This window comes from Daphnia pulicaria, chromosome 1 (genome assembly GCF_021234035.1).
Source record: "Daphnia pulicaria isolate SC F1-1A chromosome 1, SC_F0-13Bv2, whole genome shotgun sequence".
Taxonomy (NCBI): Eukaryota; Metazoa; Arthropoda; class Branchiopoda; order Diplostraca; family Daphniidae; genus Daphnia; species Daphnia pulicaria.
This window is the reverse complement of record NC_060913.1, coordinates 12,920,232-12,936,788: the sequence shown is the minus strand read 5'-3', so window position 1 is coordinate 12,936,788 and position 16,557 is coordinate 12,920,232. Positions and strand designations below refer to the sequence as shown.

Below are 16,557 nucleotides of genomic sequence, written 5' to 3'. Positions count from 1 at the left end.
AAACGAAATATATGGCCGGCAATGAAAGCCAATCTTGGTAGGTATTCAACAGAGAAGGAAACAATGCGGCTGGGTCACTCCAAGTCCATTACCTAATCCCTTTTAAGGCTGTGAAGGCTATGGCTGCACGTCGCCCAACCTGGGCATCGCATGTCGTGTTGATTCCGATTCCGGAATATAGCCTTATTGTGGTACTGCGTATCGTGACGTCGTGACTCGAGATCCACGAGAGAGAGAGACAGATAGACGCATACAGAGAAAGAAAAAAGAAGAAAAAAACTAAAAAAACAAGAAAAAGAGAAGATAGAAAGAAAAGATAACGAGCGAGAGAGACTTCATTCTTTAATCCACTCTGGCGCGGCCTGTACACTTACGACGCGATTTCTATGGCCGACCGAGTCAGTCTTCTCCTCCACACATTTCCGACAAAAGATGTAAAATGGCGGCAGCAGCGAAAGTATATATAATATATATATGTAAATGTAATGAATCGGTTCAGAATGTAAGTATACGAAGTGCACGAGAAACCTTGAGAGCAATCTGGTGCAATTATACAGTAGTGTGTGTTTCTCTCTAGCGATGTCTTTCTCATTCTCTCTGAAGGGAAACAATGCGCAATCAAAGTCAACGAAACAGTGGGCGGGGGGTTTTCGGAATCATCGTACACATGACACTGATTCAATCGTGGCATCGTTACACATCTATCTAGTTCGGGATCGCATACACGTCGTGTGATGAACTTGACTAGATTTTCTTTTTAAAACAACCTCGACATGTTAAGAGCAGCAAACGACGGGTGACGTGGCTGACGGGATGGAAGAAGGCACGGCGCTTGTTTTTCTCAGGGAAAACGGGGCATACAACGACGAAATATATGTGACACATTTTGACTATAAGACGCTTCATCAAAATATACATGCAAAATCTGGGCAACTAGTTGGAACAGTAATATTGGAAATCAAGTTTTACTAGGCCAATATCGACGGATCATCATCGAGGTGAACGAAATCTGCGACGACTTCGACCGAACGCTCCACGTCCACTTGGACAGTGATTCGTTCGGCGCTGGTCGGTACGGTAGAAGTAGATGTAGAACGTTTGAGGGCTCTAATCCCGGCACTGATACCTTCGTGCTCGCTGTCGCTGTACATGCTGTCGCTGGACATGGTTTGGTAGCCACCGTTGGGTGCCACTGGGGAATGCATTAAGTTGTTTTGAGAGGCTACGGGTACGAGCAGGGCTCGCTTCTCCTCATCCTTGGTTGCGTGACGGGGCGGCCTTCCAGCAACTCGGCGCCGCACTGATGCACGGATTACGTGAATATGTTCCGCGACATCCCGACGTACGTCCGACACGTCCCACATATGAAGGAAGGCAAAACAGCAGCCGTGTTGATCTTGAGCTAAATCCACGTAGGGCCGGTAAGAGAAGGAGAAATGGTGAGCCACAGCCGCCAAAAACATCTCGATGCAGATCAGAAAGTTCTATTTCCAGAACACACAAAGTGAAACAACAAGAAGGGTTTTAGATGACGTCTGAGGTACGTGACGTAATATTTTACCTGGATTTCTTGTGGGGCATGCTCACTTGGTACACTGCCGGATGGCAACAGTTTATTTATGGCTCCAGTGTAAAATAGAATCGCTATTATAACTCCTTGGCTGTAAAAGTGTTACGAGAAAAGTCACGCAATGAAATATGAAATCAAGTTTGTAACAAGACCTTTGCTAGTTGCCAAAGGTGAGATTTTAAAATGCTAAGCTCTAGGAACTAGTTGGTGAGCTTAAAATAATCCCTACTTACAAAAAAGAGAAGAAAACGACAGCTTTGATGCACAAGAATTTCCCGATAGGACTCATCGGCTGTAAGGCTTCTCGATGTGCTCGGTAGAAGAGAATCAGGTGGTACATCGCGACGAATTGGGAAAGATTGTTGATCGCAATCATGTAAGGGTAAGCCACATTCGTCAGAAATTTTCCCTCAGCGTAGACACCATTAATCTCACATATTCTATTGATGGACACGAAAGTTATTACATTTTACCAAGTTCGTCAGCAAAGGTTAACTAATACTTACACGGAAATAAATGCAGAAAGAGGGCGAACAATTGTGTACTGAAGAATACCATGTTTGCATCTATGAATCAATTCACTACAATATTTTTAAAAGATTGAAGATTAAAATCAATCTATTTATTGAATTATGCACAATATTTTGTACCTTCCCATTGGCCAGGGCTTCAGACAGCACAAAGGAAAGATGTGATGTATGTGTGTCTTGGTATCTCTTAATTCGGCATCTTCATGTACTTCTTGTTTCAAGTATGTCAGAAGAAACATCATGAAATTATAAATTACCTAATAAAAAAAGAAAATTAGATTGCTGTTAAACAAAATTTTTTGAGGATACTTACATAAGCTTCATAACATTCTCTACACGAGTCCAAATAAATGGCATAGTCGGGAAATGACAATCCAACCCACTGCAATAAAAGTTTAAGTAAAGAGTCCAAAAGTAAGTAATGAGTCCAAAAGTAACTTTTTACATTGCCTTTTAAAGACTTCCTCAAATGTTAATAATATTTACTTACAGCATTAAGAGCATAAATAGGCACCATCCATAAAATTCTAATTGACAGAAGAATGAGATTACAAGTGTGAAGATTAAGAACAAATTTTGTTCATATTTTACCTGATTATGTATTTTTGCATGTGCGGCTTGTTGTAATGAACTAAATGTTGTGTTATGTCCCATAAACTTATAGGAACTGCCATTATGGTAAAAAGCCCTCCAATAATCCATACTTCAAATTTGATTGTATACTTGCTCTTCCCCAAAGTCAGAATGAGAAGAGGAAGGACAACAACGATGACAACAAAGTACAGACACCTGTGAAAAGAAGTTCATTGACAAAATCTGGCAAAGAGGATATCACAATTTCAATATTACATGACCACTGGTCGAATCCATAATCTCCATCGCGAGCAACATTTACCAATTACTCCACAAGTCTGGGAACTTACTTCCTCGTCCCTCATTATTACACAACCTCGAACTCGAACTAAAACTACGTAGTTTTGAAACAACTATATACTGTTGGCGTAGGAACAGGGAAGGTTTATATCGTCACTTATGATATGAGCTTGTTAGTGTCTCATTGCAATATCTTGATTGCGTCAACTTATTACAGACAAAAGGACCACAATTTTTAGGAGTAGGTCGGAAAGAAGTAATAAAAAGATGTTTTTGTACAGAGAGAAGACGTAAACAACAGCAGGGTATAGTAGACAAAAAGACAACTTGAGGATTAATGATTGATTAGGTAGCTTCGCCAGCAGGTGGCAGTACTGACCAAGTTTCATATTTCTGTGAAATAAATATGTAAATTTTTGTATGCAATTAAAGTTTACGTTAGCTTTAGCAGGAATCGTTTTATTAACCAATGTCTGTTTGCCCCTAATGGTCTCCGTCATCAAGGTCATTCGAGTACGTCATCAACTTTTTATCTCTTATGACCTTCGGTCTTGGATAGCATTATGGACTTCGAACATATTCAGTTAATTGGTTTTAGGTCTTCACTACACTGTTTTGTTTATTTGTTTTAACTCGATGTTTCGTGTCACACTATAGTTGAACGAGGTACTGCCAGCCTCGCGCACAGCATAGATGAATTAATCAATATAATAATACAAAACAATTTTAGAGAGGCTAAGTTTCTGAAGTCGAAAAGTCCAAGTAGGGTTAATTTTTTTTTTTTTTTTTTTTCAAAAGGACAATACTAAACGGGTCGTGGCGGATTACGAATGTCTTCACCATTAGACATAAGCATGACAGTAGATTGAGATGGTATCCCACCAAAAACAGTGACCCTTCTTAATTTGGGCCGAAACAAAGTTTTTCAAGTTTCAACACACTAATTTAGAAAAAAAAATCAATACGATTCTTAGAGAACTAGCGGATGAAAAATTTCTTATGGTGCAGAAAACAATCATGGAAGGTGAGGCGAGAAACACCATCATGGAAAGTGGTACTGAAGCAAACTGAAGCATGATTATGTTTTACGGACGTGGGAAATGTGGCGCGTAAAAGACACGTATGGATCGCATCCGTTTTGTGGGACGGTATCGTGGAAATCTTCGCAAGCGTCTCCATTTCTCGACATTTTATGCAGTGCTTTGAAACTCATTGGAATCACATGAGCAACGACCTTAACGATAAAATTAACCATAAGCAGAGTTCATTCTGATATATTAAAACAACCTACTCCTTTCTCCGCTACAGAATCGTCAGCAAGCTCACTGATCTCCTTCAAATATAAACTGGTCCCGAAGGTAACATCACTCAGAAGTATCTCCATAATTGCTAAACGGAGTTTTCTCAACCAGCAAACATTGAAGACGGCCCCTTCAATAAGGTGTTGTGGCAATGGACGGGTTTTCCATATAGCCTCATCTTCCTTTAGATAAAATCAAAGCATTCGGTTTTAATCAAGTTAATATAATATCAGTCTAATTGCGAAGCTACTCGTTTCTTGGAAGCTATATTTAATTCAGCTATTTTTATGTAAAAAATTGTCTTCTTTACAATATATATAAAAAAAATATATAGTTATTTTATTATGACAATTATCGTTTACCTTTTCGTGACCCATCCTTTTCCTTGGATGGTACATTGACATACTGGGAAGATTTAAGATATCAGTTAGACTTCTGGTGAGCGAAGGAACGTACCTATTAAACTTTCCATATTTGTTCTTGTCAACCACCAACGCAGCTACCTAAAAGTCGGAACACAATTTTACAATGATAAAAGAAAACGGGATTTTCTCACAAAACTCACTTGGGTATCAAAGACGTTGTTCAATTTGACACCGTATTGATGGACAAAAGCATCGGACATACATCTACAATCGTGGATGACCTTAATGACTTTATCATTCGTAAAGATATTGGCTAGTCCACGATTGACGCCCGTAGAACCTAAACTGCACATGTCGAACAGGAAAACATGATCACTCGTGGCTATGCCAATCCAACACACAACACCGAATCGTCCAGTCCTAACGCCCTCCACGCTTAATCCAATAACAGATTCTTTTTCCAACCTGCCAATCTTTAAAAATACTTTGAAATAAGATTTGAATTCAAAAAATGGCGAAGATCTACGTACCGCGCTTTTGTATAACTCGTCAATATTCTCAATCAACGTGTAATTTGGTAGGGTAGATGCCAGACCACCTTCACCGGCTTTCTCAAACGGGACTTTGTTTGTCAAAACGTCAACTTGAATGCTATTATTCAGAGTTTTTATGTGAGCTGGCAGAACCTTCTGCATTACTAAAGGTTGGATTTTTCTATCATTGCTGGGGGCTGATGGTGGTGGAAGATGAACTGAGCTGCATTTCTTCTCAATGTGAGTTATTAATAAAGGTTTAACTTTCTTTTCAATGCAAGGTGGGGAATTGAAGGACAACTGGCTCAGACCAGAAGTAAGATTTTCAGGACTTATATCATTTTCACCAGCAAGTGTAACTAAAACATATACCAAAATATTAAAACTGAAGTTCACATGTAGAAAAAATATGTAATCGTAGCCTTACTTGAAACAATGTCTTTGACAAAAATTCTATATAATTCAGGAAGCTTAGCACCAGTTGCCACCACAGCAGCATTTACCAAAGACACTTTGGAACAATTTGAGTCCACATTACGAACATCACCTTCAATCCTTGAATTCAGTGTTTTTATAACTACTCTACATCCTACAATCTTTGGACCAATTTCACAGCTCATCTTTTATTGTTTCTCTAGTGACGTTTTCAGTTAGAAGTTTTAGTCTTGCTTGGTTTGCTTGGTAGGAGCAGGGTAGAATGTGCGATAAATGTAAAGACCAAGCATTAGATGCAAAACTATAACTGCTATAACTGCAGACCATATATTGCAAGAATGTGTTTCCAAACCAAAGACACCTGCCAAAATTCAACAGATCAGATTGCAACTTGAAAAAGAAAGTGTCTCATATTACCACTCAGTGTTACTTTGCTGACTATGAATGCTGCAATTGGTGACAGCAAAATGGCCAATGAATAAAACAATACCTGCACCATAAATTTCAAGTATTAGTTTCAGTTTTATTACTTAGGTGATCCGAATCGAATTTACCGTTTGGAAAACTATGGCCTCCGATTCCTCAGCCTGCGGCTAAATTCAAATCAACGTCAATTGTTAATGCGAACTATAAATTTTCACCTACTGAATATCTATGAGATTTGCACACTTGCCTTTTTAATATTGCCAGTCACTGTTTGAGATGCCATGACACTAGTGGTGTAGAATCGGAAGGAATGGGAAACTTTAGTTTCCTGACCACTGACGGCGTTGTCACGTGTGGTCGACAGTGCTGCTGTGTTAGTCGGCGGGACAATTGATCATCTTTCTAAACTAAACGAACTGATGAAAGATTACGCAATCGGTGCGGACGTATTTTTTGTTTTGAAATAAGATTTACTATTTAAGTTCAAATGTATTTCCATCAGGGTTTTCAACAAAAAAACAAAAAAAACAAGAACAAGCGTGACTATATACAATTCGATACACAACTTGTTCTTTCCTAATAGTATTTCTTGATGCGTTTGCATTTTGATATTTTAACAGGCGTATGAAGCAATTCAACGCGAGGAAGAATCCTCCCGTTCCCTTAACAAAAAAACAAGAGGACAATGAATGGTAATAAAAGGAAAGGTCTTGATCAGCAGCAATCTCCTCCAGTCAGAGCCAAACGTAATTTTTGGTGCATTATTCTACAAACCAAACATTTTGTCAGAAACGAAAGTGAACAAAAGACTACACGGTACAATTTTTTTTTTTTTTTTTTGTCTTTGATCGAAAATAGGAAAGGTAGCAGAACTAGTTGTCGAGTCCACGCAAGGAACAATACGACGATCTCAAGGAAACTGATAGACGGAATTTCAAAAGATTGATAATCGTCGTCAAGAAGAAACGCTAAACAAACGAAAAAAGAAAGCTACTGTAGACAAGCTTGAATCTTTTCAATCCATTCTTGGGCAGAAGCAGAGTCGTTGGCACAGAAATTGTAAGTCCGGCGCTGAGTGCGTACTTCAAATAACGTCTTTTCATCAAATTTCTTAGGAGCTCCCTGTGGAACAGAGCCAGATGGTGCGACAGAGACAACATCAGCTAGACAACATAAAAATAATTAATACAAATTATCAGATATTTTAGGTACAGTTAATACATACCCAAGTCGACAAAGCCTTTGCAGCAAGGGTCCTCCATAGAATCGTAGTACCGCAACTGGTGTTTCACCGAATCAAGAACAAACCACCTTTGCTTCCAGGCTTTGAGCAAGGCACCTCGCTTGTATAGATAACCCTCATGGGTTCGATTCTCTGCAATATTCGGACTAAACTGATCGTAGTGCTGGTGAGACGTGGAAGTATGCGGTGAGACATTGGAACCAACGGAAGAGACGTCTACGCTTCCAGGCCTGCCTGATTGGCTGACTGTAGGCGTCGATGGACCAACTCCCCCATCTCCGACACCTCCTAAACCTCCAGATGAAGTCTGATATTTGGAACAGTGCTTCGGTACAAGGTCGATGCACTTCTCGTGGCAGTTGTAACCGCAATCACTACAGCGCATCCCAGTTTTGACTATGCCCCACAAAATGGTTGAGCAATAGTCACAGCTGGTGGGGCTAGAAAAGTTATACTTTTCGAAACGGTGAGGGTTGGTATAGACTTGGGCGACTCCTTCCATTCCAACACCGGCCCCTGCACCAGCCCCACTTCCGGCAGGAAAGCGACCTTTAAGCAGGATTTCCATCGTTTGTCGTTTGTGAATGTCCCGGGCGTGAGCTCTAGCCATTGCCACGGAACTAACTTCTTGTCTGGATGCCGGGAAATCTTGAACTGGTGGCTCCATACGATCCCAAAGAAGTTTCCACTTTTGTGGTAGATGGCCCAATTCAGTCTCCAATCGGCGTATCTCATCTAGCATATAGCTAAACACATCTGGTAAATGGTGCTGAACTCCATCATATCCTATGGTGACAGTACGCCGATGGGAAGGCGATGTACTGGGACCTTCCATGGCTCGTGCTTCTTCCGCTTGGGCCAAATCCATTGCACTGACCTCCAGGTCATAAGGTGAACCAAAAGAAAGCTCCTCCGTCAGGAAATAGTCCCACAATACCAGATTGGAGACGGAACAGTACGGACGAAGCACGAGGTTATCGCTTTCCGATGTGTAACAAAAATTGTGAAAGATGGGAGACTTGGCTGACTGCTTCTCAATGTAGTCGAAAATAGACTGGCCTGCACTGGTAGAAGAAGATTGGGCATTTGAACTACCGGGCAATATACGTCCACCGTTAGGAAAGAGACTTGATTCATCGTCCGACAAAGTGTCAAAGCTGCGGTGATGACGAGATAGAGAGCCACGTTTATCTTCAATGGCCATGATCCCAGCATCTGCACGATCATATTCCGAGTCCAGTAAAAAGGAGCGGAATCGACATGAAACATGATGATAAGCCAGAAATTTGAGGTAGAATTGATTGAATTCAAACGACTGGGGAAACTGCCTGTGAATTTGGTGAACCTATAAAAAAAAATAAAAAATAACACAAACTTCTGTATAGATCTATGATTATATGGACGTACCATGTCTAGAAACTGCAGGAAGATGGGAGTGAATGAACTCGAACCAGAACCGGGAGAATTGGAATTGAGGTGGCTTCGATGGGAAAACCGATGGCCAAAGGCCAACCACTCTTTTTCAATTAGAACTCGAAATCCATCAATTGTGCGATAATATGGATCTAAACAGATCTGTGTGATGGAAGTCAATTGCGCCGTTACATCCCAGCCATCTTCCAAACACAGCATCACAGACGATCCGTTCAAATCCATCAGATCTACCATCGCTCCAGCGATTTGCAGCAACGTTTGTAATTGTTGAAGCCATTCAGAGTTTTCAACAGCACGGTAGAAACTTTGATCTGGCTCCGAGCTTACTGAGCTGGGTACGCAAGCACGGACAAGCTTTTTGAACGCTAACAATATTAAGGAAAATAAGAAAAGTAGCGTTAGTGAAAAATCTTTACAGTATTTGAATAATCTTGCATACTAACCGTTACGGACGTTGCGTGGCTCAGGGAAATCAACCGGAATGAAATCCGTTTTGGGAAGTGTGTCTGTGCGAATGGCTTTAATCGGGGTCTTCTCGCCAAAGATGTAAAGAGCAGCTCGCCGTATAGAGTGAGCAGACTCCCCCGTGGATGATGAATCACCATCACCTCCTGATGCGCCTAGTCCACTGCTACTACGAAAATGAGGTGAATGGGGAATTGCAAGAGTAGCAGTTCCGCTTCCGGAACGCCGATCCTTCGCGGCACCCCAGAGACCGACACTTTTGCGGCCAGTATTATGACGCAATGTGCTCATTGCTTTGGAAATAGTTCCACCGTGACCGAAGTAATTATTTTTTCGACCGACATCAGGAGTCTCCAGTCCACCAGTTGGCGATACACCGCTAGCAGATCCCATTGCGGAATTGCCGACAGTTAGGACCAGGGAAGTGATGCTCAGCGTACTGTCTGACATTGCCCAAGAGGATCCTTCACGCAACACAGCTACAGGTGTAGCTGTGATGATAGCATTTAGATAACGTTCCTGTTCCAGACTTGATGAGACAGGATCATTTGGTCCAGGCGGTGCAGCAGCCATAGAATTGGCATTGGCATTACTCCTCAGCATATTCATAACTCCCTTAACATGGAAACTAGCGCCCCTCAGGAGAAGTCTGAATATGATGAAATTCAAACCATTAGAAATTTGTATAGCAATCAGCAAGAAAAATGTAGATGTGTTACCCTTTGGTTCGAGGATGACGCCATGTAATAACCGGCAAGCGACCATGGCGATAGCATCGAGCTACCCTACTAAGACTGTCATCGGAAAGATGGGCGGGCACTACCACCAACGCTGGATAGGTACGACATAAGTTGTACATGCTATTAGCTGTAGAAATTCTAAATGAATCGCTTTTGGGTTTCCCGGGCGTCAGTGTGCCTGTGGTATTAGGTGACGGTGCTAGGTTGAGTCTCTGATAATCCTTACAATAGCTGCGTTCAATGACACGTTCCAGGGTCTTGGGGTCGGGTTGTAGGACCACATTGATAACGCCAACAGAGCCATTAGGATTAAGACTCCTGGCAGATGATTCGTCCATTACCATTTCATCTTCTTCTCGCAAGAGAGAACCGCTTCCGCTTGTGCTTCCACCAACGGATGTAATTCCAGGTTGAAGAATGTACTTTTTTCTCTTATTTGCGCTCTTGGGTTTGAGTCCAACTTGCCGGGCTGTTTTCAAAAGAGTTTTCTTTGCCATTCCTTTAAGTGTTGCGCTTTTTTCTTTGCCCTTGTGAATGGGCGTGGCATCTACAATTGTCTGGCCGACAAAAGCAAAATAATGGAAGACGGAAGGCTGGGGTGGATGGCGGACGCGATGGATATACTTGCGGAGTTGTTCAACACTGTCTAAATTCACCTCTTCGTCGAATGCCACTTTCAACATCTGAAAAGTATTGGAACGTAGCTGGAGTCCTTCCTGAAGCCACTGATCGAGATGGCCCAAATATTGGACTGATATTCGTTTTTCTTTCGTCAATGACGTAACGGGAAAAGCACGAACAACTGTTTGTTCGCAGACAAGTGGATCACAAGGAGTACCCTTGAATATGATTCGATAATTCGTCAAAAAAAGAGCGCCTTCGGCTGGTAGCAGGCTCATTCCTGCCGAGCATGGGCCCTCTTCCCGTCCGTCTGGCAGTAAATAAACTCGTATTCCTTCCACAAGAAGGCGTTCACCGTTTAACAAACTTGGAGTTAAAATCTTTGGTTTCTGTATGGGAGGCAGTCGTTGAGCTTCTCGACTGACAGTTTCTAGAGTCTCAAGATGCATAGCCACGACTCCAGGAATCATTTGATAGAGAGATCGAACATGCTCCGGGGTAACATTTCCTTCGTTGCATACTTTGTCGACGAAACGTGATACAAAACGAACAACAGCAGTCCCCGTCTCTCCAGCTAGTGCCTCTTCGAAACCCGACTCGTCATCGCCACCAGATCGTTCGCTGTCCGCTACGCTCGTGTTCGTTACACTGGCACTGACGCTGTCATGTTCTCCGTGCCCCGCAACTGCTCTCTCTCTCCGTCGTCTCTCGCCAGCTTCCAGGGGAATCAGCAAGTATACCATACGATTGGCGTAATGGATAGCTTGAGAGTAGATGGTAGATTCCTCGTTGGCTTCTAATTCAAGACGCTGTTCGATGGTCATTGATGGCCATCGTCGCATTTGTTGGGCTGCGATTTCTAGCACTGACATTTCAAATTTAGTAACCTGAATGGTATCCGTATTGTTGGAGTCGGAACGAGGAAGATACAGCGCACGAATATCTCGCTGAACATCTTGATAGAACGAAGCTTCCCAAAATTGTTGACTGTTCCGAAAAAAAAAAATGAAAAATGTTAAATCCTGTGACAATTTGCATTGAAATTAATAAATTACCTTTGCCATACTGGATGATCTTGAATACAGGTGTAGGCAAACTGAACTACACCAGTACAAAGTTTTCGGCAAAAAGAAGTTGCCAAAGGAAGAATAGCTGCCGCCACACCATATTCATCCATAACCGAAGTGTCTTGAAGGGCGCAATTTAATAAACGAACGACAAGATCAAATTGAGCTGGATCAAGGATAGCTCGGCTACCGGCCACGTGATGACCAAGTTCGGTGCACAAAGCCAATCGTGAATCGTTTGTCTTAAGAGCACGCAAAACTGCCGAAAATGTCTTACGAGCGTCCGAGATCTTGTTGTCAAAAATGCAATTTATGCAATTTCGCAAGACTTCAAGGCGACGAGCAGAGTTGTTGAAAAGGTGTCGTGAATCTTGCAAACCGCTCAACGGCGGTCCCATTGGTACAAGTCGTGGAGCTGAGGCGGAAGATTTGACGGCCGCTTGGACTAGATCAGCATTGCCTTTCGCTAGGCCTTGATCGATTCGCTGCTGGATGAGCTCAGGTGATAGCTTAGGGAAAACCGGCTGATGAATCCGGGTGAAAGCACCCTCGGTAGGTCGTGGGATGCGTTGCGTGAAAGGCTGCGGCGAAGGTTCTTCGTTAGCAGCAAGCTGCGCAGCCAGTTGACGAATATGCGTTAAGACAAGCTTTTGATCGTGACTTTCAGCTCGTAGTTGATCGGCTAAAGCGCTATACACGTCGTCCCAAACGTCACAGACTCGCCAAGATGGTCCTCGTTCTGCCACAAAAGTGTTGAAAAACATTCCTAAAACACGTGTTGTAAATTCACAGTCGACCAAACCGCGATGGCCAAGAAAAGACGCCTTGTGGAAAGTAATGACTGGCTTTGGGTGAATACGTAATATTGTAAGACAATGGCGGTATCCTATTACCATAAAAAAAAAAAAAAAAACGAAATGAAAATATTGTTTGACAATTATGTAAAGTTTGAGAGAATCTACCTTGGAGAAGATGAGCCAAGGATCGAATGAAAATTGCGCGAATTTCCTTGTCCTGAGTATAAGGTTCAATCTTTGGAACAGACGAAAGTGGAAATGCCCAATCGGCGCTGCGCAACTCTGGCTGAAGGACCATACTGAGGGCTTCGTGGACATTTGTTAGAAGAGGTTCGGGTAAAAGGGGGACACTGATACTTCCAGGTATGGTGACAGACCCTCCATCCAGATCTGCCACGACGACATCCATCAGTTCGGGCACTTGGTTTCGCAACGAAGAGTGAACTCCCATAATAAAAAGTGTTGGTGACGAGAGGACTTCAACAATGGTGGCTGGTAAAATGGGAATGTAGACGTAGGCGTATCGGAAGGGAAACATGATTGATGTCAGTGCGTGACAAGCCTCATTCAGTCGTGTATGGCTGCTCGAGTGAAACAACACTTTTTGATCTGTCAGCGCCGCGGAAAAAACAGAAAGTGTATTCTTGATGCCTAATTGCTGGAACAACCGTGTTACGGTTGAACCAGTGACGGGCAGTGTCGGACTAGCCGGTGGTTGAAGATATTGCTTGTCCTTGGCGCCAATACTGAAATGAATCTGAGGTCCACCCGGTGACGGTACAAAAACACAGCCTAATAAGTTGCCAATTAGCGTCTCCAACGGTAGTCCCATGTTCTCAATGTGCACTGTATAAATAATTCCTAAGCTAAAATAAAAATAAAAAAAAAGACACAAGTAAAAATGCTGCAACCATATTACTTAAGAGTATATATCATTACCAGTTACGGAACGTGTCTGGATAATTATGCCTAGAGACAAGAACAAGGCATGTTGGTGCATACATTATGCTGTGGTGAGTACTTGTAGAGGAGAGAGAACGATTAAGCCCAAGCAACTGAAAGTTCCGAAAATCAGTTGCTGTGTCTTCTTCCTCATCAATTTTAGACGGGGAGATGGAAACAGCCTCATTAAAACTCAAGCAGGCACAATAGTGCCTGTTGCCATCAATGCCAGTTAGGACTGAGATGAAGAACTTTGGTTCCTGCTGTTCTGATGATAGCATCCATCCCAGTGGCTGACAGAACAGCTCAATACCTGGAATGAAAGGTGTGTCTTCCCAGTCTTTTTCAGGGAAACGTTGAATGATTTTTCCTTGGCTGAAGCCACCACCTGATTGGAGATAGAAATAACAAAGCTTCAATATAAGCTCATAGACAGATACATTGAAATAATACTTATAAGGACACTTTAAGAATAAACAGCCAAAGTATGTTACTTGGATTGTTTATTTTCTACAAGGAAGTAAGATAACGTAAAGCGAAACCCTTGGCTCTATAGCAGAATTAACTTACGGTCTTTGTCATGGTCGTATCCAGTTACGATGAAATAATCTACTAAACGAGACATTTTGATTTTCTACATAACACCAAACTCGTTTTATCACTGGTAATAACGTTGAATTCAATGTTTGACATTTCTACTGCAATTGGCAGTCGCCATGTTTCCCTTTAAAACGGTCATGGATAGGGTGCGTTCACAACTTGAGAGACTGTGCGCATAAATGCTCAAGCTCAACTCAAGGGATTTCAATTTTCAATCACAATCACAAACATACACAAGTACACAACTTCACATGCGAAGATACGAGCCGAAGACGACACGACTTGCATACGAGTCATCGATGTTTTTCGAAAGACATTTGTAGTATTGAGAAATTGACTTATCTCTTTGATAACAAAAAAAAGCGAGATTCTAAAAATTTGCAATATAATAAGAAAAGCTAGCGAGGGGCGGAAAAATCCACGGAATTTTATCTCAAATATATAGACTAATTTCTAAGCACCGGTCAGTTTGCATTGCTAATTTGATTAGGAAGTGATAACACCAACATTTATAAACTAACTGATTTGCTTCATGTAACATTTGCTCAAGAAACAAGTTGTTTTATTTCGTTATCCGAAATTTAATTTTATGGATATTAAACGATTGCAAGAGCCCAAGAGGCAAGGAATCGAACGCGCTGTGGTAAGTGGTAACATTCATTAAGAGATAAGTGCACTTGTGGATTTGATTTTATTCGAATCACGATATTTTCAGTAAAATAAAGTTGTTCCATTATGAAATGGAAATCCCTTGCATTCGAATTCCATACCATTCTGCAAATCAAATTTATTTTTTAGATTATTAAAAAAAAAAAATTTCAAAAAGTAAAAACATTCAAAGCAGCAGGTCGGTTCTTAAGGAAACCTCCCGCGCGCCGCAACAAGAGATCAGATTGGTTTATTGAAGTGACATCTATTGACAGCGACAAACAATAGAACGAAAGAAAAAATCAACAAAACAAACAAACCTAAACAAGCCCACAACGTCTCCGTTTTCTGAAAGCATTTTGCAGTTTCTTTTTGATTAACTTTGGGATTTGTTACAAAAGGACATTTATCAGTCGTCTTAGTCTTATAACTACTTAAACTGCTTTCTAACCTGAGAGAACTCTGGAGGTTTTTACTTGTCACTTTTTGTTTATTTGACACGACGATGTCTCGTCGTGGTTCAGTTTTCAGTTCAGTTGTTAATATTAACGTGATAAAATAATAAATTACTTTATTTCATACAGGCATTCTGTTTAACATGAATGACAGAATTATTACAATTTCAAATGAATCTGTAAGTATTTTAACATCAGTATTACTTGCATGAGCAAATTGTCATTCGTTTTCATGAATATTTAGATGCAATCTCATTCAACACCTACCGAATCTCAGCCTCATGAAATTAGCACCTCAATCACAATCAATGCTACAGATGAACAAACTTCACCGGAAGGCTTAAATCAACAGCAGAGATTATTTGAACCACCTCTTCCTCCACCTGCTACAATAATAGCTAGAGGGGATTCACATCAACCTCCTCCAAGTTATGAAGAAATTAATGATCCTAATGGTACCAACAAAATGTTAAAAAACATTTTTTTTTTTTTAAGAAAAAGAATTAATAATGACTCTTTTTTAAAAGCTCCCCCTCCGTCATACGATTCGTTATTTGGGCGAGTACGAGAGGTTAGAAAAACATCTCGCGGTTTCGTCGATTTCATAAAAAATCTGTTTTTCTTCCTACTAGGAAAAAGTATGTTTTCCTTCTACCTACCACTTTCGTTCCGTTTTCCCATTTAATAACTAAAGCATATCATTTATCAACATAGTCGGTCTGATGATAGTTATCGGAATAACGATTCTAATTCCAATTTGTATGCTCGTTGTCGGAGCCGTCTATTTCAATGATTGTCCGGTTGAAAGTCATATTCCAATTTATCTAATTGTCGGAGGTGAGATATTTGCTATATTAATTCAACGGCTTTTTATCTGCTAAACGTATGACCGTTCAAATTATTCGACACAGGGGCGTGTGGATTGTTGAAGCAATTCCTATCTCTAAGAGTTCGCTCGCAACAGTCCCGACAGGCTGATCTCGAAGTCCCCGACAGCTCTCTAACAGCATCTGTCCAATCATTAATTAATAGTTTCTTGATTTGCTGGTTTTTTACAGGTAATGCCTGCTTAAATGAAAGTTAAGAAATCAAAGTTAATTGACCTACCTTTTTCAACAGGGTGCTATTGGGTATATCATGTGTATGAACCAAACTATTATGACCAATCCGATTCCAAATATTGTAGTCACGTCTTGTTCTCGTTCACATTCTGGCTGCTGACCTCTACGTACATTTTCGTAGGCGTCGTGATTATATTACTGTGTTGCATCAGCAGCGCGGCTCTCGTTCTGACAAGAAATCGTTAGCCAATGACGGCATTCCTATAGTAGCGCACATGTTATGACTCAGGGGGGTAAAAGAAGGCTTAGCGACTGTACATAACAGCACCTTATGAGTCAACATTCCTTGGAGAAAGAATGTCGACTAATTATCACGCACATGATTCTGAATACATTCTTCGAGTACATTCTCTTTGGTTATTTATATTCATTGACATTTATTAATTCTTGT

General features: G+C 41.2%; 4 protein-coding genes and 1 long non-coding RNA gene across 7 annotated transcripts in view; 2 read left to right on the top strand and 3 right to left on the bottom strand.

Moving 5' to 3' along the window:
- The window catches only part of LOC124337859, a 639,313-nt gene that overhangs the window by 229,569 nt on the left and 393,187 nt on the right, over positions 1–16,557 (top strand). The window lies entirely within an intron of this gene.
- Positions 463–3,290, bottom strand: LOC124335047 (transmembrane protein 184C-like). Its single transcript, XM_046789101.1, has 9 exons — positions 2,950–3,290; positions 2,692–2,889; positions 2,591–2,627; positions 2,414–2,482; positions 2,221–2,357; positions 2,077–2,151; positions 1,804–2,010; positions 1,562–1,661; positions 463–1,484 (listed from the first exon to the last, which is right to left on the bottom strand). Exons 1-9 carry the CDS (start codon positions 3,036–3,038, stop codon positions 969–971), a joined length of 1,428 nt encoding a protein of 475 aa, XP_046645057.1. The 5' UTR covers positions 3,039–3,290; the 3' UTR covers positions 463–968.
- On the bottom strand, positions 3,575–6,297 carry LOC124335489 (piRNA biogenesis protein EXD1-like). Its single transcript, XM_046789136.1, has 8 exons — positions 6,162–6,297; positions 6,025–6,097; positions 5,600–5,968; positions 5,170–5,531; positions 4,840–5,112; positions 4,637–4,777; positions 4,265–4,456; positions 3,575–4,207 (listed from the first exon to the last, which is right to left on the bottom strand). Exons 3-8 carry the CDS (start codon positions 5,790–5,792, stop codon positions 4,052–4,054), a joined length of 1,317 nt encoding a protein of 438 aa, XP_046645092.1. The 5' UTR covers positions 5,793–5,968; positions 6,025–6,097; positions 6,162–6,297; the 3' UTR covers positions 3,575–4,051.
- LOC124331108 (myotubularin-related protein 5-like) lies at positions 6,503–14,177 on the bottom strand. The gene is made up of 9 exons (XM_046788773.1): positions 13,913–14,177; positions 13,340–13,730; positions 12,566–13,266; positions 11,592–12,489; positions 9,895–11,523; positions 9,154–9,824; positions 8,684–9,075; positions 7,259–8,621; positions 6,503–7,196 (listed from the first exon to the last, which is right to left on the bottom strand). The coding sequence occupies exons 1-9, from the start codon at positions 13,965–13,967 to the stop codon at positions 7,024–7,026; spliced, it is 6,273 nt and encodes a 2,090-aa protein (XP_046644729.1). The 5' UTR covers positions 13,968–14,177; the 3' UTR covers positions 6,503–7,023.
- Positions 14,903–16,511, top strand: LOC124336465. Of its 3 annotated transcripts, none has more exons than XM_046790308.1 (7): positions 14,903–15,055; positions 15,173–15,224; positions 15,290–15,500; positions 15,573–15,683; positions 15,760–15,882; positions 15,957–16,103; positions 16,165–16,511. In XM_046790308.1, exons 2-7 carry the CDS (start codon positions 15,189–15,191, stop codon positions 16,350–16,352), a joined length of 816 nt encoding a protein of 271 aa, XP_046646264.1. In that variant the 5' UTR covers positions 14,903–15,055; positions 15,173–15,188; the 3' UTR covers positions 16,353–16,511. The 3 variants fall into 3 exon arrangements, with proteins under 3 accessions (XP_046646264.1, XP_046646257.1, XP_046646248.1); XM_046790301.1 differs by having other exon boundaries at positions 14,903–15,058; positions 15,175–15,224; XM_046790292.1 differs by having other exon boundaries at positions 14,903–15,224.

Bases quoted from the DNA above. Each gene is read 5' to 3' on its own strand.
- LOC124336465 (XM_046790308.1), top strand. From the start codon at position 15,189: ATGAATGACAGAATTATTACAATTTCAAATGAATCT. The intron at 15,501-15,572 runs GTACCAACAAAA...CTTTTTTAAAAG, and splicing joins AGAAATTAATGATCCTAATG to CTCCCCCTCCGTCATACGAT. The intron at 16,104-16,164 runs GTAATGCCTGCT...CTTTTTCAACAG, and splicing joins GATTTGCTGGTTTTTTACAG to GGTGCTATTGGGTATATCAT.
- LOC124331108 (XM_046788773.1), bottom strand. From the start codon at position 13,967: ATGTCTCGTTTAGTAGATTATTTCATCGTAACTGGATACGACCATGAC. The intron at 12,490-12,565 runs GTAGATTCTCTC...TTATGGTAATAG, and splicing joins CTTGGCTCATCTTCTCCAAG to GATACCGCCATTGTCTTACA. The intron at 8,622-8,683 runs GTACGTCCATAT...TTTTTTTTATAG, and splicing joins TCCTGCAGTTTCTAGACATG to GTTCACCAAATTCACAGGCA.
- LOC124335489 (XM_046789136.1), bottom strand. From the start codon at position 5,792: ATGAGCTGTGAAATTGGTCCAAAGATTGTAGGATGTAGAGTAGTTATA. The intron at 4,778-4,839 runs GTGAGTTTTGTG...TCCGACTTTTAG, and splicing joins ACAACGTCTTTGATACCCAA to GTAGCTGCGTTGGTGGTTGA. The intron at 4,457-4,636 runs GTAAACGATAAT...TTTTATCTAAAG, and splicing joins AAAGGATGGGTCACGAAAAG to GAAGATGAGGCTATATGGAA.
- LOC124335047 (XM_046789101.1), bottom strand. From the start codon at position 3,038: ATGAGGGACGAGGAAGTAAGTTCCCAGACTTGTGGAGTAATTGGTAAA. The intron at 2,628-2,691 runs GTAAAATATGAA...TCTGTCAATTAG, and splicing joins ATGCAAAAATACATAATCAG to AATTTTATGGATGGTGCCTA. The intron at 2,011-2,076 runs GTAAGTATTAGT...GTCCATCAATAG, and splicing joins CTTTCTGCATTTATTTCCGT to AATATGTGAGATTAATGGTG.